We start from the raw sequence: 25158 nt of genomic DNA on the forward strand, positions 1-25158 counted from the left end.
TCTTTCTCCTTTTTCTCTCTCTTTCTCCTTTTTCTCTCTCTTTCTCCTTTTTCCCTCTCTTTCTCCTTTTTCCCTCTCTTTCTCCTTTCTCTCTCTTTCTCCTTTCTCTCTCTCTTTCTCCTTTTTCCCTCTCTTTCTCCTTTCTCTCTCTCTTTCTCCTTTTCTCTCTCTTTCTCCTTTTTCTCTCTCTTTCTCCTTTCTCTCTTCAGATACACACATTTTGAGAACATGCATGGACCCCCACCCCACCCTGAAGAACATTTAGGGGTAGGGCATGGAAGAATAATAATGTTCTCACCATTCACGATTCCAACATCGGACACCAACAATGTAAGGACTACATACAAGTTCAATGTTTGCCTTGACCATTGTGAGTCACGTCTTAAGTTGGCCATTTCGGCGCTTCCTTCAACCAGTGGATGCATAGGGTCCCACCAGTTTATGAATGAACTTCTCACTAGTCTCCTTTCGAGAATAGTTTCTTCCAGGCCAAGAATGTTACATTTAACGTGAATGGTCGAGTTGAGAATCCGGTTAGAAAGTGATCAAAGACTTTAAGTTGATAAAGATGTTCTTTGCACAATAGCCAGGTGTCACATCCATAGAATTGTTCTGATTCTGAATGGTTGTGTAGATTCACAACTTTGTGGATCGTCTTTTCTCATGACAAGACCATAGTCATTTTTAAAGACTGATGAAAACAGTTCTAGTCAAATTGATATAAGTGTTGATTTTATCGCCTTCAACCTCTTTTACAGCTTCGCCATCAAGCCACTCAGTCAGGTAGGCATACTTAGCTGAGAGCATCTTTGTCTTGGAAGCATTTATTTTCATCCTCACCATTTTGACAACGTGCCTGGTTGAGTGAATGCCAGACCTCTGCATATGACTATAAGTATTGCAATGTTGTCAGCAAAATTGAAATCTGTGAAGGCAACCAGTTTCTTTGTTTTTTTTTCTTGGATCCAGTCAATGATGTAGTTGAACAGAATGGAGGAGAGAGAGAGAGAGCGCGCACAAATATAAAAGCCAAATACATCTAAGGATGGAGGTCTGCTGCCACATCTGAGCAGGAGCTGCTAAAAACAGCCTATCCTGCCTTAACAGAGTACAAAATAGGCTCCGTGGCTTAGTGGAGGATGTCCTTTTCTCTTCCCTGCAACCTCTCTTCCACAGAAGAAATGTTGCGAGCCTGTCTTTGTTTTATTGTTACTTCCATGGCAAGTGCTCGTCTGAACTCCAATCTCTGGTCCCCCCTTTGCCAATCTTTCACAATAAACACCCATCTAGCTGAAACCACTGTCAAAAATTTTCCCCATTCTTTATCTGTGCCTAAATCAAAACGTAGATTCCATGAACAAAGCTTCTTTCTCAGAAGTGCACGACTGTGGAACTCTCTTCCGTTTGCCTGTTTCCCACCTGACTTCAACTTGGATGTCTTTAAGTCCAACATAAACAAATTCCTGATTAATCGCCCCCTTAAGTAAGACACTTTATCAAATCTCCAATACTAACGATTACTACGATACTATCCCATTGATTACTGTACACGCAATAACCCTTATCCCTGAGTGTCTTCCGGACCTTGATAAGTGGTGACTACCTTGTAAAAAAAAAAAATCCTCGGCGGACAACGAAGGAGTCAGATTATTCCTTGTAACATCTTAGTACATCCTGATGAGATTGAGAAGCTTGGCCGGGAACGCAAAGGCTTCTGTGATCCTCTGCGTCAAAAGCTGCAGCAAAATCATCCTCATCATTTAAGATAGAATAAGAACTCCAGAACGAGGTATTTTTTTATTTTTTAATATTACCTTTTGCTTCAGATGGACTCTTCCAATCTTTGTGATTTTGTGTCTTTTTTTATTGCCTTCAAACAGTAAAAGAGGGAAGAAGAGAAATGGAAGCGAGAGTGTTCAAGGATATCTAGAATAAGAGTGTAGATGGTGGGGGGGGGTCAAACAATTGAGAGAGGGTGAAAGTGATAGAATGTTTGCAAGACATAGGTCACGTGACAAGCTAATTGCAAATTATGGCCGATTAAAACAATAAAAATGGAAGTTTTTTTGTTTTTTTTTCTTCTAAAAAATGGAGGAATATTTTAGCATGTATTTTGTGTGGTTAAAATATATACAAGTGAGGACTGACAGTGCGAGCTGTTCATTACAGAATGAGAATGACTGAAACATCAATCTGTCAGTGTTTATGTGTTTTAACCTTTCTTTTTTTTTTTTTTTAGATATGCACAGATTCTTAATGACTGCCACCAGTGTTATTTTTCCCAACGTGAACTTCTTTTAGGACCAAGCGTGGAATCAACAATATCGGATTTGGCAACTCGATACCACAGAGATCATTGTGCCTTGGTGTGTGATAGTTTTCTCTCCTTTTTTTGTTTTGTTTTGAAACGTGATTCTATTCTTATATTTTGTTATAACTGCTCTTCTACATGAACTTGCCCAGATTTCACCTTAAAGAAAACTCTGTATGATGTAAGTACCTATCATGAAATGGAAATATCATATTCCAAAAATCGCATAAATTGATCAAGTAGTTTTATTTTTATAAAGAAAATAATTTTTAAGCGACTAATGAGAATTCATAGGCATTACAAGAAAAATCGTTCAAGTTTGAATTATTGTTGAGTTATCTCTCTTGTTTTTTTAAGATTTTTGTCAAAATGGGGGTGAGACTGAGACAACTACTCCTTCAATACTCATAAAAAATGATTTCCTTGTTTAAAAATAAAACTATTTGATCAATTTATGTGATTTTTGGAATATAATTTTTCCGTTCCATCACGGGTATTTTTTGTTTCAGAAAATACAAAATGAAGACAAGGCAGAGATGAAAAGTTTAATAAAAATTTTAAAGAAAGTAAATAATCAAATAAACCAGACAGAATAAAAAGCGTTTGGATATAAAAATACAAATCATGCTAAGTAACAGACGAATTATGAAAGTTCAGGTGAGAAGTAATTGTCTGTATTTTTGAGATGAGGTGTTTTCATTGATTGAGATTGTCGGACTGACTTCCTCATCTTGGTTGTTATTGTCACAACGTTTTGGCCGTTTTGCCTAGTGACATATGGCCGAGTGGTCCTAGACGTTGTATCAAAGTTTACAGTTCCCCAAAGGTGCTGAGTTCAATTCTGAACGAAGGCAGTGAAAAAGTAACCTTCAAAACAGAGAATCAGCAACTATGTCCCAAAGCCTAGCTGGAGTCCAAACACAGTAACCCCGTAATAATAATAAAGGGTTGGGTTCGAGACTCCTAACAAACAGTTCCCCAGTTCGATACAAAACACCTGACGAAGGCCGGAGGGCAAAACGGCCGAAACGTTGTGACTATAACAACCAAGATGAGGAAGTCAGTCTGACAATCTCAATTCAGGTGCGAAGTTAAAAACAAAGTTTTTTTTATTTAAAGAAATGATACTAAGAAATAACGCTTGCATTATTTAGTTCTGTAATTAGAGAGAAGAAAGCAATAATTTTTAATGCCCCACAAAGGAATCTCGTATCATTGTTTGTTCATGTCGTAGATGTAATCATGGTTAATGTTGTCCACAAGCTTCGGTCCATTATTGGTCCGATCCTTTGAAGACATTACATGATTTTGAACTTGACAGAATACATGGGGTGGGTTGTCATTATCTTCCCAAGCGCAGTTGTATCTGACTTGCCTTTTTGTATCTATCCGTTGTCCTTAGATCATCTGCGTAACTGCAGTCAAATAGGCTTCGGTTCATTGTTGGTCTGATTTCTCTGAAGACATCACATGTAGATAAGTACAGATTACTTTTTATCGCGTCGCAATGACCAAGGGTTCATTGGGTACCTGGATAATAAAAGAAATATGAGGGCGTGTTATTCACGCGTAATGAAGATACACATAGTAACACTGCATACTTGACAACAAAATGAATAATAATCCTCTAACATGATTTGAACTTTGCAGAATACATGGGGTGGGTTGCCATTACCGTCCCCAACGCAGTGGCATCCGACTCATCTGGTTGCACCTATCCGTTGTCCTTAGATCTTCCGCATAGCTGCTGTCAAATAACGTAACTCTTAATACCATAGAACTGTTGATCTGCTAGAGATTCATCATCCTCCACACCCATCCAACGTCCTGCTGCCAACGTCATCAGAGTTACCTTCTCTTATATCCATGTGTTAACTAAGACTAAAGGTGCATCTCTCCCAGTGAATTAATGCGCCTCCAAATACCACCCTGGAAATTTCTGATTACTCCGTGAGGTACATACAGCACCTAGCTTTCCCAAATGGTCACCCATCTGGTACTGGCCAGGCTGATTGTTTCTTAACTTCGGTGATCTGGAAGGAACCTGTGTCAATGTGATTATGCCGTATACACAAAGGAATAGAAAACTATTCATATTTATTTTTTTTGTTTTTACTTTATGCATATTTATTTTTTTTGTTATTTTTACTTTATTCATATTTTTTGTTTTTTTACTTTATGCATATTTATTTTTTTTACTTTATTTATATTTTTTGTTTTTTACTTTATTCATATTTATTTTTTTTACTTTATTTATATTTTTTGTACTTTATTCATTTTTATTTTTTTTACTTTATTAATATTTTTTTTTTTACTTTATTCATATTTATTTTTTTTACTTTATTTATATTTTTTGTACTTTATTCATTTTTATTTTTTTTTACTTTATTTATATTTTTTGTTTTTTACTTTATTCATATTTATTTTTTTTACTTTATTTATATTTTTTGTACTTTATTAATTTTTATTTTTTTACTTTATTTATATTTTTTTTTTTTACTTTATTCATATTTATTTTACTTTATTCATATTTTTTTTACTTTATTCATATTTTTTGTTTTTTACTTTATTCATTTTTATTTTTTTTACTTTATTCATATTTTTTTTACTTTATTCATTTTTATTTTTTACTTTATTCATTTTTTTACTTTATTCATATTTTTTTTTACTTTATTCATATTTTTTTTACTTTATTCATATTTTTTTTTACTTTATTCATATTTTTTTTACTTTATTCATATTTTTTTTTTACTTTATTCATATTTTTTTTACTTTATTCATATTTTTTTACTTTATTCATATTTTTTTTTTACTTTATTCATATTTTTTTTACTTTATTCATATTTTTTTTACTTTCTTCATATTTTTTTACTTTATTCATATTTTTTTTACTTTATTCATATTTTTTTTACTTTATTCATATTTTTTTTACTTTATTCATATTGTTTTTACTTTATTCATATTTTTTTTACTTTATTCATATTTTTTTTACTTTATTCATATTTTTTTTACTTTATTCATATTTTTTTACTTTCTTCATATTTTTTTTACTTTATTTATATTTTTTTTACTTTCTTCATATTTTTTTACTTTATTCATATTTTTTTTACTTTATTCATATTTTTTTTTACTTTATTCATATTTTTTTTACTTTATTCATATTTTTTTTACTTTATTCATATTTTTTTTACTTTCTTCATATTTTTTTACTTTCTTCATATTTTTTTTACTTTATTCATATTTTTTTTACTTTATTCATATTTTTTTTACTTTATTCATATTTTTTTTACTTTATTCATATTTTTTTTACTTTCTTCATATTTTTTTACTTTCTTAATATTTTTTTACTTTATTCATATTTTTTTTACTTTATTCATATTTTTTTACTTTATTCATATTTTTTTACTTTATTCATATTTTTTTTACTTTATTCATATTTTTTTTACTTTATTCATATTTTTTTTACTTTATTCATATTTTTTTTACTTTATTCATATTTTTTTTACTTTATTCATATTTTTTTTACTTTATTCATATTTTTTTTACTTTCTTAATATTTTTTTACTTTCTTAATATTTTTTTTACTTTATTCATATTTTTTTTACTTTATTCATATTTTTTTTACTTTCTTAATATTTTTTTTACTTTATTCATATTTTTTTTACTTTATTCATATTTTTTTTACTTTCTTAATATTTTTTTTACTTTATTCATATTTTTTTTACTTTATTCATATTTTTTTTACTTTATTCATATTTTTTTTACTTTATTCATATTTTTTTTACTTTATTCATATTTTTTTTACTTTATTCATATTTTTTTTACTTTATTCATATTTTTTTTACTTTATTCATATTTTTTTTACTTTATTCATATTTTTTTTACTTTATTCATATTTTTTTTACTTTATTCATATTTTTTTTACTTTATTCATATTTTTTTTACTTTATTCATATTTTTTTTACTTTATTCATATTTTTTTTACTTTATTCATATTTTTTTTACTTTATTCATATTTTTTTTACTTTATTCATATTTTTTTTACTTTATTCATATTTTTTTTACTTTATTCATATTTTTTTTACTTTATTCATATTGTTTTTACTTTATTCATATTTTTTTTACTTTATTCATATTTTTTTTACTTTATTCATATTTTTTTTACTTTATTCATATTTTTTTTACTTTATTCATATTTTTTTTACTTTCTTCATATTTTTTTACTTTCTTAATATTTTTTTACTTTATTCATATTTTTTTTACTTTATTCATATTTTTTTACTTTATTCATATTTTTTTTACTTTCTTAATATTTTTTTACTTTCTTAATATTTTTTTTACTTTATTCATATTTTTTTTACTTTCTTAATATTTTTTTACTTTCTTAATATTTTTTTACTTTCTTAATATTTTTTTACTTTCTTAATATTTTTTTTACTTTATTCATATTTTTTTTACTTTATTCATATTTTTTTTACTTTCTTAATATTTTTTTTACTTTATTCATATTTTTTTTACTTTATTCATATTTTTTTTACTTTCTTAATATTTTTTTTACTTTATTCATATTTTTTTTACTTTATTCATATTTTTTTTACTTTATTCATATTTTTTTTACTTTATTCATATTTTTTTTACTTTATTCATATTTTTTTTACTTTATTCATATTTTTTTTACTTTATTCATATTTTTTTTACTTTATTCATATTTTTTTTACTTTATTCATATTTTTTTTACTTTATTCATATTTTTTTTACTTTATTCATATTTTTTTTACTTTATTCATATTTTTTTTACTTTATTCATATTTTTTTTTACTTTATTCATATTTTTTTTACTTTATTCATAATTTTTTACTTTATTCATATTTTTTTTACTTTCTTAATATTTTTTTACTTTCTTAATATTTTTTTTACTTTATTCATATTTTTTTTACTTTATTCATATTTTTTTTACTTTCTTAATATTTTTTTACTTTATTCATATTTTTTTTACTTTATTCATATTTTTTTACTTTATTCATATTTTTTTTACTTTCTTAATATTTTTTTACTTTCTTAATATTTTTTTTACTTTATTCATATTTTTTTTACTTTATTCATATTTTTTTTACTTTCTTAATATTTTTTTTACTTTATTCATATTTTTTTTACTTTATTCATATTTTTTTTACTTTATTCATATTTTTTTTACTTTATTCATATTTTTTTTACTTTATTCATATTTTTTTTACTTTATTCATATTTTTTTTACTTTATTCATATTTTTTTTACTTTATTCATATTTTTTTTACTTTCTTAATATTTTTTTACTTTCTTAATATTTTTTTTACTTTATTCATATTTTTTTTACTTTCTTAATATTTTTTTTACTTTATTCATATTTTTTTTACTTTATTCATATTTTTTTTACTTTATTCATATTTTTTTTACTTTATTCATATTTTTTTACTTTATTCATATTTTTTTTACTTTCTTAATATTTTTTTACTTTCTTAATATTTTTTTTACTTTATTCATATTTTTTTTACTTTCTTAATATTTTTTTTACTTTATTCATATTTTTTTTACTTTATTCATATTTTTTTTACTTTATTCATATTTTTTTTACTTTATTCATATTTTTTTTACTTTATTCATATTTTTTTTACTTTCTTAATATTTTTTTACTTTCTTAATATTTTTTTTACTTTATTCATATTTTTTTTACTTTCTTAATATTTTTTTTACTTTATTCATATTTTTTTTACTTTATTCATATTTTTTTTACTTTATTCATATTTTTTTTACTTTATTCATATTTTTTTTACTTTATTCATATTTTTTTTACTTTATTCATATTTTTTTTACTTTATTCATATTTTTTTTACTTTATTCATATTTTTTTTACTTTATTCATATTTTTTTTACTTTCTTCATATTTTTTTACTTTCTTAATATTTTTTTACTTTATTCATATTTTTTTTACTTTATTCATATTTTTTTACTTTATTCATATTTTTTTTACTTTATTCATATTTTTTTTACTTTATTCATATTTTTTTTACTTTATTCATATTTTTTTTACTTTATTCATATTTTTTTTACTTTATTCATATTTTTTTTACTTTATTCATATTTTTTTTACTTTATTCATATTTTTTTTACTTTCTTAATATTTTTTTACTTTCTTAATATTTTTTTTACTTTATTCATATTTTTTTTACTTTATTCATATTTTTTTTACTTTATTCATATTTTTTTTACTTTATTCATATTTTTTTTACTTTCTTAATATTTTTTTTACTTTATTCATATTTTTTTTACTTTATTCATATTTTTTTTACTTTCTTAATATTTTTTTTACTTTATTCATATTTTTTTTACTTTATTCATATTTTTTTTACTTTCTTAATATTTTTTTTACTTTATTCATATTTTTTTTACTTTATTCATATTTTTTTACTTTATTCATATTTTTTTTACTTTATTCATATTTTTTTTACTTTATTCATATTTTTTTTACTTTATTCATATTTTTTTTACTTTATTCATATTTTTTTTACTTTATTCATATTTTTTTTACTTTATTCATATTTTTTTTACTTTATTCATATTTTTTTTACTTTATTCATATTTTTTTTACTTTATTCATATTTTTTTTACTTTATTCATATTTTTTTTACTTTATTCATATTTTTTTTACTTTATTCATATTTTTTTTACTTTATTCATATTTTTTTTACTTTATTCATATTTTTTTTACTTTATTCATATTTTTTTTACTTTATTCATATTTTTTTTACTTTATTCATATTTTTTTTACTTTATTCATATTTTTTTTACTTTCTTAATATTTTTTTACTTTCTTAATATTTTTTTTACTTTATTCATATTTTTTTTACTTTATTCATATTTTTTTTACTTTCTTAATATTTTTTTTACTTTATTCATATTTTTTTTACTTTATTCATATTTTTTTTACTTTCTTAATATTTTTTTTACTTTATTCATATTTTTTTTACTTTATTCATATTTTTTTTACTTTATTCATATTTTTTTACTTTCTTAATATTTTTTTTACTTTATTCATATTTTTTTTACTTTATTCATATTTTTTTTACTTTATTCATATTTTTTTTTACTTTATTCATATTTTTTTTACTTTATTCATATTTTTTTTTTACTTTATTCATATTTTTTTTACTTTATTCATATTTTTTTTACTTTATTCATATTTTTTTTTTACTTTATTCATATTTTTTTTACTTTATTCATATTTTTTTTACTTTATTCATATTTTTTTTTTACTTTATTCATATTTTTTTTACTTTATTCATATTTTTTTTTACTTTATTCATATTTTTTTTACTTTATTCATATTTGTTTTTTACTTTATTCATATTTTTTTTACTTTATTCATATTTTTTTTACTTTATTCATATTTTTTTTTACTTTATTCATATTTTTTTTACTTTATTCATATTTTTTTTACTTTATTCATATTTTTTTTTACTTTATTCATATTTTTTTTACTTTATTCATATTTTTTTTTTACTTTATTCATATTTTGTTTACTTTATTCATATTTTTTTTACTTTATTCATATTTTTTTTTTACTTTATTCATATTTTTTTTACTTTCTTCATATTTTTTTACTTTCTTCATATTTTTTTTACTTTATTCATATTTTTTTTACTTTATTCATATTTTTTTTACTTTATTCATATTTTTTTTACTTTCTTAATATTTTTTTTACTTTATTCATATTTTTTTTACTTTATTCATATTTTTTTTACTTTCTTCATATTTTTTTACTTTCTTAATATTTTTTTTACTTTATTCATATTTTTTTTACTTTATTCATATTTTTTTTACTTTATTCATATTTTTTTTACTTTATTCATATTTTTTTTACTTTATTCATATTGTTTTTACTTTATTCATATTTTTTTTACTTTATTCATATTTTTTTTACTTTATTCATATTTTTTTTACTTTATTCATATTTTTTTTACTTTATTCATATTTTTTTTACTTTCTTCATATTTTTTTACTTTCTTAATATTTTTTTACTTTATTCATATTTTTTTTACTTTATTCATATTTTTTTACTTTATTCATATTTTTTTTACTTTCTTAATATTTTTTTACTTTCTTAATATTTTTTTTACTTTATTCATATTTTTTTTACTTTCTTAATATTTTTTTACTTTCTTAATATTTTTTTACTTTCTTAATATTTTTTTACTTTCTTAATATTTTTTTTACTTTATTCATATTTTTTTTACTTTATTCATATTTTTTTTACTTTCTTAATATTTTTTTTACTTTATTCATATTTTTTTTACTTTATTCATATTTTTTTTACTTTCTTAATATTTTTTTTACTTTATTCATATTTTTTTTACTTTATTCATATTTTTTTTACTTTATTCATATTTTTTTTACTTTATTCATATTTTTTTTACTTTATTCATATTTTTTTTACTTTATTCATATTTTTTTTACTTTATTCATATTTTTTTTACTTTATTCATATTTTTTTTACTTTATTCATATTTTTTTTACTTTATTCATATTTTTTTTACTTTATTCATATTTTTTTTACTTTATTCATATTTTTTTTACTTTATTCATATTTTTTTTACTTTATTCATATTTTTTTTACTTTATTCATATTTTTTTTTACTTTATTCATATTTTTTTTACTTTATTCATATTTTTTTACTTTATTCATATTTTTTTTACTTTCTTAATATTTTTTTACTTTCTTAATATTTTTTTTACTTTATTCATATTTTTTTTACTTTATTCATATTTTTTTTACTTTCTTAATATTTTTTTACTTTATTCATATTTTTTTTACTTTATTCATATTTTTTTACTTTATTCATATTTTTTTTACTTTCTTAATATTTTTTTACTTTCTTAATATTTTTTTTACTTTATTCATATTTTTTTTACTTTATTCATATTTTTTTTACTTTCTTAATATTTTTTTTACTTTATTCATATTTTTTTTACTTTATTCATATTTTTTTTACTTTATTCATATTTTTTTTACTTTATTCATATTTTTTTTACTTTATTCATATTTTTTTTACTTTATTCATATTTTTTTTACTTTATTCATATTTTTTTTACTTTATTCATATTTTTTTTACTTTCTTAATATTTTTTTACTTTCTTAATATTTTTTTTACTTTATTCATATTTTTTTTACTTTCTTAATATTTTTTTTACTTTATTCATATTTTTTTTACTTTATTCATATTTTTTTTACTTTATTCATATTTTTTTTACTTTATTCATATTTTTTTTACTTTATTCATATTTTTTTTACTTTCTTAATATTTTTTTACTTTCTTAATATTTTTTTTACTTTATTCATATTTTTTTTACTTTCTTAATATTTTTTTTACTTTATTCATATTTTTTTTACTTTATTCATATTTTTTTTACTTTATTCATATTTTTTTTACTTTATTCATATTTTTTTTACTTTATTCATATTTTTTTTACTTTCTTAATATTTTTTTACTTTCTTAATATTTTTTTTACTTTATTCATATTTTTTTTACTTTCTTAATATTTTTTTTACTTTATTCATATTTTTTTTACTTTATTCATATTTTTTTTACTTTATTCATATTTTTTTTACTTTATTCATATTTTTTTTACTTTATTCATATTTTTTTTACTTTATTCATATTTTTTTTACTTTATTCATATTTTTTTTACTTTATTCATATTTTTTTTACTTTATTCATATTTTTTTTACTTTATTCATATTTTTTTTACTTTCTTCATATTTTTTTACTTTCTTAATATTTTTTTACTTTATTCATATTTTTTTTACTTTATTCATATTTTTTTACTTTATTCATATTTTTTTTACTTTATTCATATTTTTTTTACTTTATTCATATTTTTTTTACTTTATTCATATTTTTTTTACTTTATTCATATTTTTTTTACTTTATTCATATTTTTTTTACTTTATTCATATTTTTTTTACTTTATTCATATTTTTTTTACTTTCTTAATATTTTTTTACTTTCTTAATATTTTTTTTACTTTATTCATATTTTTTTTACTTTATTCATATTTTTTTTACTTTATTCATATTTTTTTTACTTTATTCATATTTTTTTTACTTTATTCATATTTTTTTTACTTTCTTCATATTTTTTTACTTTCTTAAAATTTTTTATCTTTATTCATATTTTTTTTACTTTATTCATATTTTTTTACTTTATTCATATTTTTTTTACTTTCTTAATATTTTTTTACTTTCTTAATATTTTTTTTACTTTATTCATATTTTTTTTACTTTCTTAATATTTTTTTACTTTCTTAATATTTTTTTACTTTCTTAATATTTTTTTACTTTCTTAATATTTTTTTTACTTTATTCATATTTTTTTTACTTTATTCATATTTTTTTTACTTTCTTAATATTTTTTTTACTTTATTCATATTTTTTTTACTTTATTCATATTTTTTTTACTTTCTTAATATTTTTTTTACTTTATTCATATTTTTTTTACTTTATTCATATTTTTTTTACTTTATTCATATTTTTTTTACTTTATTCATATTTTTTTTACTTTATTCATATTTTTTTTACTTTATTCATATTTTTTTTACTTTATTCATATTTTTTTTACTTTATTCATATTTTTTTTACTTTATTCATATTTTTTTTACTTTATTCATATTTTTTTTACTTTATTCATATTTTTTTTACTTTATTCATATTTTTTTTACTTTATTCATATTTTTTTTACTTTATTCATATTTTTTTTACTTTATTCATATTTTTTTTTACTTTATTCATATTTTTTTTACTTTATTCATATTTTTTTACTTTATTCATATTTTTTTTACTTTCTTAATATTTTTTTACTTTCTTAATATTTTTTTTACTTTATTCATATTTTTTTTACTTTATTCATATTTTTTTTACTTTCTTAATATTTTTTTACTTTATTCATATTTTTTTTACTTTATTCATATTTTTTTACTTTATTCATATTTTTTTTACTTTCTTAATATTTTTTTACTTTCTTAATATTTTTTTTACTTTATTCATATTTTTTTTACTTTATTCATATTTTTTTTACTTTCTTAATATTTTTTTTACTTTATTCATATTTTTTTTACTTTATTCATATTTTTTTTACTTTATTCATATTTTTTTTACTTTATTCATATTTTTTTTACTTTATTCATATTTTTTTTACTTTATTCATATTTTTTTTACTTTATTCATATTTTTTTTACTTTATTCATATTTTTTTTACTTTCTTAATATTTTTTTACTTTCTTAATATTTTTTTTACTTTATTCATATTTTTTTTACTTTCTTAATATTTTTTTTACTTTATTCATATTTTTTTTACTTTATTCATATTTTTTTTACTTTATTCATATTTTTTTTACTTTATTCATATTTTTTTTACTTTATTCATATTTTTTTTACTTTCTTAATATTTTTTTACTTTCTTAATATTTTTTTTACTTTATTCATATTTTTTTTACTTTCTTAATATTTTTTTTACTTTATTCATATTTTTTTTACTTTATTCATATTTTTTTTACTTTATTCATATTTTTTTTACTTTATTCATATTTTTTTTACTTTATTCATATTTTTTTTACTTTCTTAATATTTTTTTACTTTCTTAATATTTTTTTTACTTTATTCATATTTTTTTTACTTTCTTAATATTTTTTTTACTTTATTCATATTTTTTTTACTTTATTCATATTTTTTTTACTTTATTCATATTTTTTTTACTTTATTCATATTTTTTTTACTTTATTCATATTTTTTTTACTTTATTCATATTTTTTTTACTTTATTCATATTTTTTTTACTTTATTCATATTTTTTTTACTTTATTCATATTTTTTTTACTTTCTTCATATTTTTTTACTTTCTTAATATTTTTTTACTTTATTCATATTTTTTTTACTTTATTCATATTTTTTTACTTTATTCATATTTTTTTTACTTTATTCATATTTTTTTTACTTTATTCATATTTTTTTTACTTTATTCATATTTTTTTTACTTTATTCATATTTTTTTTACTTTATTCATATTTTTTTTACTTTATTCATATTTTTTTTACTTTATTCATATTTTTTTTACTTTCTTAATATTTTTTTACTTTCTTAATATTTTTTTTACTTTATTCATATTTTTTTTACTTTATTCATATTTTTTTTACTTTATTCATATTTTTTTTACTTTATTCATATTTTTTTTACTTTCTTAATATTTTTTTTACTTTATTCATATTTTTTTTACTTTATTCATATTTTTTTTACTTTCTTAATATTTTTTTTACTTTATTCATATTTTTTTTACTTTATTCATATTTTTTTTACTTTCTTAATATTTTTTTTACTTTATTCATATTTTTTTTACTTTATTCATATTTTTTTTACTTTATTCATATTTTTTTTACTTTATTCATATTTTTTTTACTTTATTCATATTTTTTTTACTTTATTCATATTTTTTTTACTTTCTTCATATTTTTTTACTTTCTTAATATTTTTTTACTTTATTCATATTTTTTTTACTTTATTCATATTTTTTTACTTTATTCATATTTTTTTTACTTTATTCATATTTTTTTTACTTTATTCATATTTTTTTTACTTTATTCATATTTTTTTTACTTTATTCATATTTTTTTTACTTTATTCATATTTTTTTTACTTTATTCATATTTTTTTTACTTTATTCATATTTTTTTTACTTTCTTAATATTTTTTTACTTTCTTAATATTTTTTTTACTTTATTCATATTTTTTTTACTTTATTCATATTTTTTTTACTTTATTCATATTTTTTTTACTTTATTCATATTTTTTTTACTTTCTTAATATTTTTTTTACTTTATTCATATTTTTTTTACTTTATTCATATTTTTTTTACTTTCTTAATATTTTTTTTACTTTATTCATATTTTTTTTACTTTATTCATATTTTTTTTACTTTCTTAATATTTTTTTTACTTTATTCATATTTTTTTTACTTTATTCATATTTTTTTACTTTATTCATATTTTTTTTACTTTATTCATATTTTTTTTACTTTATTCATATTTTTTTTACTTTATTCATATTTTTTTTACTTTATTCATATTTTTTTTACTTTATTCATATTTTTTTTACTTTATTCATATTTTTTTTACTTTATTCATATTTTTTTTACTTTATTCATATTTTTTTTACTTTATTCATATTTTTTTTACTTTATTCATATTTTTTTTACTTTATTCATATTTTTTTTACTTTATTCATATTTTTTTTACTTTATTCATATTTTTTTTACTTTATTCATATTTTTTTTACTTTATTCATATTTTTTTTACTTTATTCATATTTTTTTTACTTTATTCATATTTTTTTTACTTTATTCATATTTTTTTTACTTTATTCATATTTTTTTTACTTTCTTAATATTTTTTTACTTTCTTAATATTTTTTTTACTTTATTCATATTTTTTTTACTTTATTCATATTTTTTTTACTTTCTTAATATTTTTTTTACTTTATTCATATTTTTTTTACTTTATTCATATTTTTTTTACTTTCTTAATATTTTTTTTACTTTATTCATATTTTTTTTACTTTATTCATATTTTTTTTACTTTATTCATATTTTTTTACTTTCTTAATATTTTTTTTACTTTATTCATATTTTTTTTACTTTATTCATATTTTTTTTACTTTATTCATATTTTTTTTTACTTTATTCATATTTTTTTTACTTTATTCATATTTTTTTTTTACTTTATTCATATTTTTTTTTTACTTTATTCATATTTTTTTTACTTTATTCATATTTTTTTTACTTTATTCATATTTTTTTTTTACTTTATTCATATTTTTTTTACTTTATTCATATTTTTTTTACTTTATTCATATTTTTTTTTTACTTTATTCATATTTTTTTTACTTTATTCATATTTTTTTTTACTTTATTCATATTTTTTTTACTTTATTCATATTTGTTTTTTACTTTATTCATATTTTTTTTACTTTATTCATATTTTTTTTACTTTATTCATATTTTTTTTTACTTTATTCATATTTTTTTTACTTTATTCATATTTTTTTTACTTTATTCATATTTTTTTTTACTTTATTCATATTTTTTTTACTTTATTCATATTTTTTTTTTACTTTATTCATATTTTGTTTACTTTATTCATATTTTTTTTACTTTATTCATATTTTTTTTTTACTTTATTCATATTTTTTTTACTTTCTTCATATTTTTTTACTTTCTTCATATTTTTTTTACTTTATTCATATTTTTTTTACTTTATTCATATTTTTTTTACTTTATTCATATTTTTTTTACTTTCTTAATATTTTTTTTACTTTATTCATATTTTTTTTACTTTATTCATATTTTTTTTACTTTCTTCATATTTTTTTACTTTCTTAATATTTTTTTTACTTTATTCATATTTTTTTTACTTTATTCATATTTTTTTTACTTTATTCATATTTTTTTTTACTTTATTCATATTTTTTTTACTTTATTCATATTGTTTTTACTTTATTCATATTTTTTTTACTTTATTCATATTTTTTTTACTTTATTCATATTTTTTTTACTTTATTCATATTTTTTTTACTTTATTCATATTTTTTTTACTTTCTTCATATTTTTTTACTTTCTTAATATTTTTTTACTTTATTCATATTTTTTTTACTTTATTCATATTTTTTTACTTTATTCATATTTTTTTTACTTTCTTAATATTTTTTTACTTTCTTAATATTTTTTTTACTTTATTCATATTTTTTTTACTTTCTTAATATTTTTTTACTTTCTTAATATTTTTTTACTTTCTTAATATTTTTTTACTTTCTTAATATTTTTTTTACTTTATTCATATTTTTTTTACTTTATTCATATTTTTTTTACTTTCTTAATATTTTTTTTACTTTATTCATATTTTTTTTACTTTATTCATATTTTTTTTACTTTCTTAATATTTTTTTTACTTTATTCATATTTTTTTTACTTTATTCATATTTTTTTTACTTTATTCATATTTTTTTTACTTTATTCATATTTTTTTTACTTTATTCATATTTTTTTTACTTTATTCATATTTTTTTTACTTTATTCATATTTTTTTTACTTTATTCATATTTTTTTTACTTTATTCATATTTTTTTTACTTTATTCATATTTTTTTTACTTTATTCATATTTTTTTTACTTTATTCATATTTTTTTTACTTTATTCATATTTTTTTTACTTTATTCATATTTTTTTTACTTTATTCATATTTTTTTTTACTTTATTCATATTTTTTTTACTTTATTCATATTTTTTTACTTTATTCATATTTTTTTTACTTTCTTAATATTTTTTTACTTTCTTAATATTTTTTTTACTTTATTCATATTTTTTTTACTTTATTCATATTTTTTTTACTTTCTTAATATTTTTTTACTTTATTCATATTTTTTTTACTTTATTCATATTTTTTTACTTTATTCATATTTTTTTTACTTTCTTAATATTTTTTTACTTTCTTAATATTTTTTTTACTTTATTCATATTTTTTTTACTTTATTCATATTTTTTTTACTTTCTTAATATTTTTTTTACTTTATTCATATTTTTTTTACTTTATTCATATTTTTTTTACTTTATTCATATTTTTTTTACTTTATTCATATTTTTTTTACTTTATTCATATTTTTTTTACTTTATTCATATTTTTTTTACTTTATTCATATTTTTTTTACTTTATTCATATTTTTTTTACTTTCTTAATATTTTTTTACTTTCTTAATATTTTTTTTACTTTATTCATATTTTTTTTACTTTCTTAATATTTTTTTTACTTTATTCATATTTTTTTTACTTTATTCATATTTTTTTTACTTTATTCATATTTTTTTTACTTTATTCATATTTTTTTTACTTTATTCATATTTTTTTTACTTTCTTAATATTTTTTTACTTTCTTAATATTTTTTTTACTTTATTCATATTTTTTTTACTTTCTTAATATTTTTTTTACTTTATTCATATTTTTTTTACTTTATTCATATTTTTTTTACTTTATTCATATTTTTTTTACTTTATTCATATTTTTTTTACTTTATTCATATTTTTTTTACTTTCTTAATATTTTTTTACTTTCTTAATATTTTTTTTACTTTATTCATATTTTTTTTACTTTCTTAATATTTTTTTTACTTTATTCATATTTTTTTTACTTTATTCATATTTTTTTTACTTTATTCATATTTTTTTTACTTTATTCATATTTTTTTTACTTTATTCATATTTTTTTTACTTTATTCATATTTTTTTACTTTATTCATATTTTTTTTACTTTATTCATATTTTTTTTACTTTATTCATATTTTTTTTACTTTATTCATATTTTTTTTACTTTCTTCATATTTTTTTACTTTCTTAATATTTTTTTACTTTATTCATATTTTTTTTACTTTATTCATATTTTTTTACTTTATTCATATTTTTTTTACTTTATTCATATTTTTTTTACTTTATTCATATTTTTTTTACTTTATTCATATTTTTTTTACTTTATTCATATTTTTTTTACTTTATTCATATTTTTTTTACTTTATTCATATTTTTTTTACTTTATTCATATTTTTTTACTTTCTTAATATTTTTTTACTTTCTTAATATTTTTTTTACTTTATTCATATTTTTTTTACTTTATTCATATTTTTTTTACTTTATTCATATTTTTTTTACTTTATTCATATTTTTTTTACTTTATTCATATTTTTTTTACTTTCTTCATATTTTTTTACTTTCTTAAAATTTTTTATCTTTATTCATATTTTTTTTACTTTATTCATATTTTTTTACTTTATTCATATTTTTTTTACTTTCTTAATATTTTTTTACTTTCTTAATATTTTTTTTACTTTATTCATATTTTTTTTACTTTCTTAATATTTTTTTACTTTCTTAATATTTTTTTACTTTCTTAATATTTTTTTACTTTCTTAATATTTTTTTTACTTTATTCATATTTTTTTTACTTTATTCATATTTTTTTACTTTCTTAATATTTTTTTTACTTTATTCATATTTTTTTTACTTTATTCATATTTTTTTTACTTTCTTAATATTTTTTTTACTTTATTCATATTTTTTTTACTTTATTCATATTTTTTTTACTTTATTCATATTTTTTTTACTTTATTCATATTTTTTTTACTTTATTCATATTTTTTTTACTTTATTCATATTTTTTTTACTTTATTCATATTTTTTTTACTTTATTCATATTTTTTTTACTTTATTCATATTTTTTTTACTTTATTCATATTTTTTTTACTTTATTCATATTTTTTTTACTTTATTCATATTTTTTTTACTTTATTCATATTTTTTTTACTTTATTCATATTTTTTTTACTTTATTCATATTTTTTTTTACTTTATTCATATTTTTTTTACTTTATTCATATTTTTTTACTTTATTCATATTTTTTTTACTTTCTTAATATTTTTTTACTTTCTTAATATTTTTTTTACTTTATTCATATTTTTTTTACTTTATTCATATTTTTTTTACTTTCTTAATATTTTTTTACTTTATTCATATTTTTTTTACTTTATTCATATTTTTTTACTTTATTCATATTTTTTTTACTTTCTTAATATTTTTTTACTTTCTTAATATTTTTTTTACTTTATTCATATTTTTTTTACTTTATTCATATTTTTTTTACTTTCTTAATATTTTTTTTACTTTATTCATATTTTTTTTACTTTATTCATATTTTTTTTACTTTATTCATATTTTTTTTACTTTATTCATATTTTTTTTACTTTATTCATATTTTTTTTACTTTATTCATATTTTTTTTACTTTATTCATATTTTTTTTACTTTATTCATATTTTTTTTACTTTCTTAATATTTTTTTACTTTCTTAATATTTTTTTTACTTTATTCATATTTTTTTTACTTTCTTAATATTTTTTTTACTTTATTCATATTTTTTTTACTTTATTCATATTTTTTTTACTTTATTCATATTTTTTTTACTTTATTCATATTTTTTTTACTTTATTCATATTTTTTTTACTTTCTTAATATTTTTTTACTTTCTTAATATTTTTTTTACTTTATTCATATTTTTTTTACTTTCTTAATATTTTTTTTACTTTATTCATATTTTTTTTACTTTATTCATATTTTTTTTACTTTATTCATATTTTTTTTACTTTATTCATATTTTTTTTACTTTATTCATATTTTTTTTACTTTCTTAATATTTTTTTACTTTCTTAATATTTTTTTTACTTTATTCATATTTTTTTTACTTTCTTAATATTTTTTTTACTTTATTCATATTTTTTTTACTTTATTCATATTTTTTTTACTTTATTCATATTTTTTTTACTTTATTCATATTTTTTTTACTTTATTCATATTTTTTTTACTTTATTCATATTTTTTTTACTTTATTCATATTTTTTTTACTTTATTCATATTTTTTTTACTTTATTCATATTTTTTTTACTTTCTTCATATTTTTTTACTTTCTTAATATTTTTTTACTTTATTCATATTTTTTTTACTTTATTCATATTTTTTTACTTTTACTTTATTCATATTTTTTTTACTTTATTCATATTTTTTTTACTTTATTCATATTTTTTTTACTTTATTCATATTTTTTTTACTTTATTCATATTTTTTTTACTTTATTCATATTTTTTTTACTTTATTCATATTTTTTTTACTTTATTCATATTTTTTTTACTTTATTCATATTTTTTTTACTTTCTTAATATTTTTTTACTTTCTTAATATTTTTTTTACTTTATTCATATTTTTTTTACTTTATTCATATTTTTTTTACTTTATTCATATTTTTTTTACTTTATTCATATTTTTTTTACTTTCTTAATATTTTTTTTACTTTATTCATATTTTTTTTACTTTATTCATATTTTTTTTACTTTCTTAATATTTTTTTTACTTTATTCATATTTTTTTTACTTTATTCATATTTTTTTTACTTTCTTAATATTTTTTTTACTTTATTCATATTTTTTTTACTTTATTCATATTTTTTTACTTTATTCATATTTTTTTTACTTTATTCATATTTTTTTTACTTTATTCATATTTTTTTTACTTTATTCATATTTTTTTTACTTTATTCATATTTTTTTTACTTTATTCATATTTTTTTTACTTTATTCATATTTTTTTTACTTTATTCATATTTTTTTTACTTTATTCATATTTTTTTTTACTTTATTCATATTTTTTTTACTTTATTCATATTTTTTTTACTTTCTTAATATTTTTTTACTTTCTTAATATTTTTTTTACTTTATTCATATTTTTTTTACTTTATTCATATTTTTTTTACTTTCTTAATATTTTTTTTACTTTATTCATATTTTTTTTACTTTATTCATATTTTTTTTACTTTCTTAATATTTTTTTTACTTTATTCATATTTTTTTTACTTTATTCATATTTTTTTTACTTTATTCATATTTTTTTACTTTTTTAATATTTTTTTTACTTTATTCATATTTTTTTTACTTTATTCATATTTTTTTTACTTTATTCATATTTTTTTTTACTTTATTCATATTTTTTTTTACTTTATTCATATTTTTTTTTACTTTATTCATATTTTTTTTACTTTATTCATATTTTTTTTACTTTATTCATATTTTTTTTTACTTTATTCATATTTTTTTTACCTTATTCATATTTTTTTTTTACTTTATTCATATTTTCTTTACTTTATTCATATTTTTTTACTTTCTTCATATTTTTTTACTTTCTTCATATTTTTTTTACTTTATTCATATTTTTTTTACTTTATTCATATTTTTTTTACTTTATTCATATTTTTTTTACTTTATTCATATTTTTTTACTTTCTTCATATTTTTTTACTTTCTTAATATTTTTTTTACTTTATTCATATTTTTTTTACTTTATTCATATTTTTTTTACTTTATTCATATTTTTTTACTTTATTCATATTTTTTTTACTTTATTCATATTTTTTTTACTTTATTCATATTTTTTTTACTTTATTCATATTTTTTTTACTTTATTCTTATTTTTTTTACTTTATTCATATTTTTTTACTTTCTTAATATTTTTTTTACTTTATTCATATTTTTTTTACTTTATTCATATTTTTTTTACTTTATTCATATTTTTTTTACTTTCTTAATATTTTTTTTACTTTATTCATATTTTTTTTACTTTATTCATATTTTTTTTACTTTCTTAATATTTTTTTTACTTTATTCATATTTTTTTTACTTTATTCATATTTTTTTACTTTATTCATATTTTTTTTACTTTATTCATATTTTTTTTACTTTATTCATATTTTTTTTACTTTATTCATATTTTTTTTACTTTATTCATATTTTTTTTACTTTATTCATATTTTTTTTACTTTATTCATATTTTTTTTACTTTATTCATATTTTTTTTACTTTATTCATATTTTTTTTACTTTATTCATATTTTTTTTACTTTATTCATATTTTTTTTACTTTATTCATATTTTTTTTACTTTATTCATATTTTTTTTACTTTCTTAATATTTTTTTACTTTCTTAATATTTTTTTTACTTTATTCATATTTTTTTTACTTTATTCATATTTTTTTTACTTTCTTAATATTTTTTTTACTTTATTCATATTTTTTTTACTTTATTCATATTTTTTTTACTTTCTTAATATTTTTTTTACTTTATTCATATTTTTTTTACTTTATTCATATTTTTTTTACTTTATTCATATTTTTTTACTTTTTTAATATTTTTTTTACTTTATTCATATTTTTTTTACTTTATTCATATTTTTTTTACTTTATTCATATTTTTTTTTACTTTATTCATATTTTTTTTACTTTATTCATATTTTTTTTTACTTTATTCATATTTTTTTTACTTTATTCATATTTTTTTTACTTTATTCATATTTTTTTTACTTTATTCATATTTTTTTTACTTTATTCATATTTTTTTTACTTTATTCATATTTTTTTTACTTTATTCATATTTTTTTTACTTTATTCATATTTTTTTTACTTTCTTCATATTTTTTTACTTTCTTAATATTTTTTTACTTTATTCATATTTTTTTTACTTTATTCATATTTTTTTACTTTATTCATATTTTTTTTACTTTATTCATATTTTTTTTACTTTATTCATATTTTTTTTACTTTATTCATATTTTTTTTACTTTATTCATATTTTTTTTACTTTATTCATATTTTTTTTACTTTATTCATATTTTTTTTACTTTCTTAATATTTTTTTACTTTCTTAATATTTTTTTTACTTTATTCATATTTTTTTTACTTTATTCATATTTTTTTTACTTTATTCATATTTTTTTTACTTTCTTAATATTTTTTTTACTTTATTCATATTTTTTTTACTTTATTCATATTTTTTTTACTTTCTTAATATTTTTTTTACTTTATTCATATTTTTTTTACTTTATTCATATTTTTTTTACTTTCTTAATATTTTTTTTACTTTATTCATATTTTTTTTACTTTATTCATATTTTTTTACTTTATTCATATTTTTTTTACTTTATTCATATTTTTTTTACTTTATTCATATTTTTTTTACTTTATTCATATTTTTTTTACTTTATTCATATTTTTTTTACTTTATTCATATTTTTTTTACTTTATTCATATTTTTTTTACTTTATTCATATTTTTTTTACTTTATTCATATTTTTTTTACTTTATTCATATTTTTTTTACTTTATTCATATTTTTTTTACTTTATTCATATTTTTTTTACTTTCTTAATATTTTTTTACTTTCTTAATATTTTTTTTACTTTTTTCATATTTTTTTTACTTTATTCATATTTTTTTTACTTTCTTAATATTTTTTTTACTTTATTCATATTTTTTTTACTTTATTCATATTTTTTTTACTTTCTTAATATTTTTTTTACTTTATTCATATTTTTTTTACTTTATTCATATTTTTTTTACTTTATTCATATTTTTTTACTTTTTTAATATTTTTTTTACTTTATTCATATTTTTTTTACTTTATTCATATTTTTTTTACTTTATTCATATTTTTTTTTACTTTATTCATATTTTTTTTACTTTATTCATATTTTTTTTTTACTTTATTCATATTTTTTTTACTTTATTCATATTTTTTTTACTTTATTCATATTTTTTTTTTACTTTATTCATATTTTTTTTACTTTATTCATATTTTTTTTACTTTATTCATATTTTTTTTTTACTTTATTCATATTTTTTTTACTTTATTCATATTTTTTTTTACTTTATTCATATTTTTTTTACTTTATTCATATTTGTTTTTTACTTTATTCATATTTTTTTTACTTTATTCATATTTTTTTTACTTTATTCATATTTTTTTTACTTTATTCATATTTTTTTTACTTTATTCATATTTTTTTTACTTTATTCATATTTTTTTTACTTTATTCATATTTTTTTTACTTTATTCATATTTTTTTTTACTTTATTCATATTTTGTTTACTTTATTCATATTTTTTTTACTTTATTCATATTTTTTTTTTACTTTATTCATATTTTTTTTACTTTCTTCATATTTTTTTACTTTCTTCATATTTTTTTTACTTTATTCATATTTTTTTTACTTTATTCATATTTTTTTTACTTTATTCATATTTTTTTTACTTTCTTAATATTTTTTTTACTTTATTCATATTTTTTTTACTTTATTCATATTTTTTTTACTTTCTTCATATTTTTTTACTTTCTTAATATTTTTTTTACTTTATTCA

General features: G+C 15.2%; 1 protein-coding gene across 2 annotated transcripts in view; it reads left to right on the forward strand.

The window, feature by feature from the left end:
• Window positions 1-25158, forward strand: part of LOC145297823 (conserved oligomeric Golgi complex subunit 3-like) — a 153899-nt gene that overhangs the window by 57246 nt on the left and 71495 nt on the right. For both annotated transcript variants that reach the window (XM_080144145.1, XM_080144147.1), the window contains exon 9: window positions 2240-2366. In XM_080144145.1, coding sequence (XP_080000271.1) covers window positions 2240-2366 — 127 coding nt within the window. The remainder of the gene's footprint in view (window positions 1-2239; window positions 2367-25158) is intronic.

This window comes from Euprymna scolopes, chromosome 18 (assembly GCF_053919585.1).
Source record: "Euprymna scolopes isolate OS-2025 chromosome 18, ASM5391958v1, whole genome shotgun sequence".
NCBI classification, from domain to species: Eukaryota; Metazoa; Mollusca; class Cephalopoda; order Sepiida; family Sepiolidae; genus Euprymna; species Euprymna scolopes.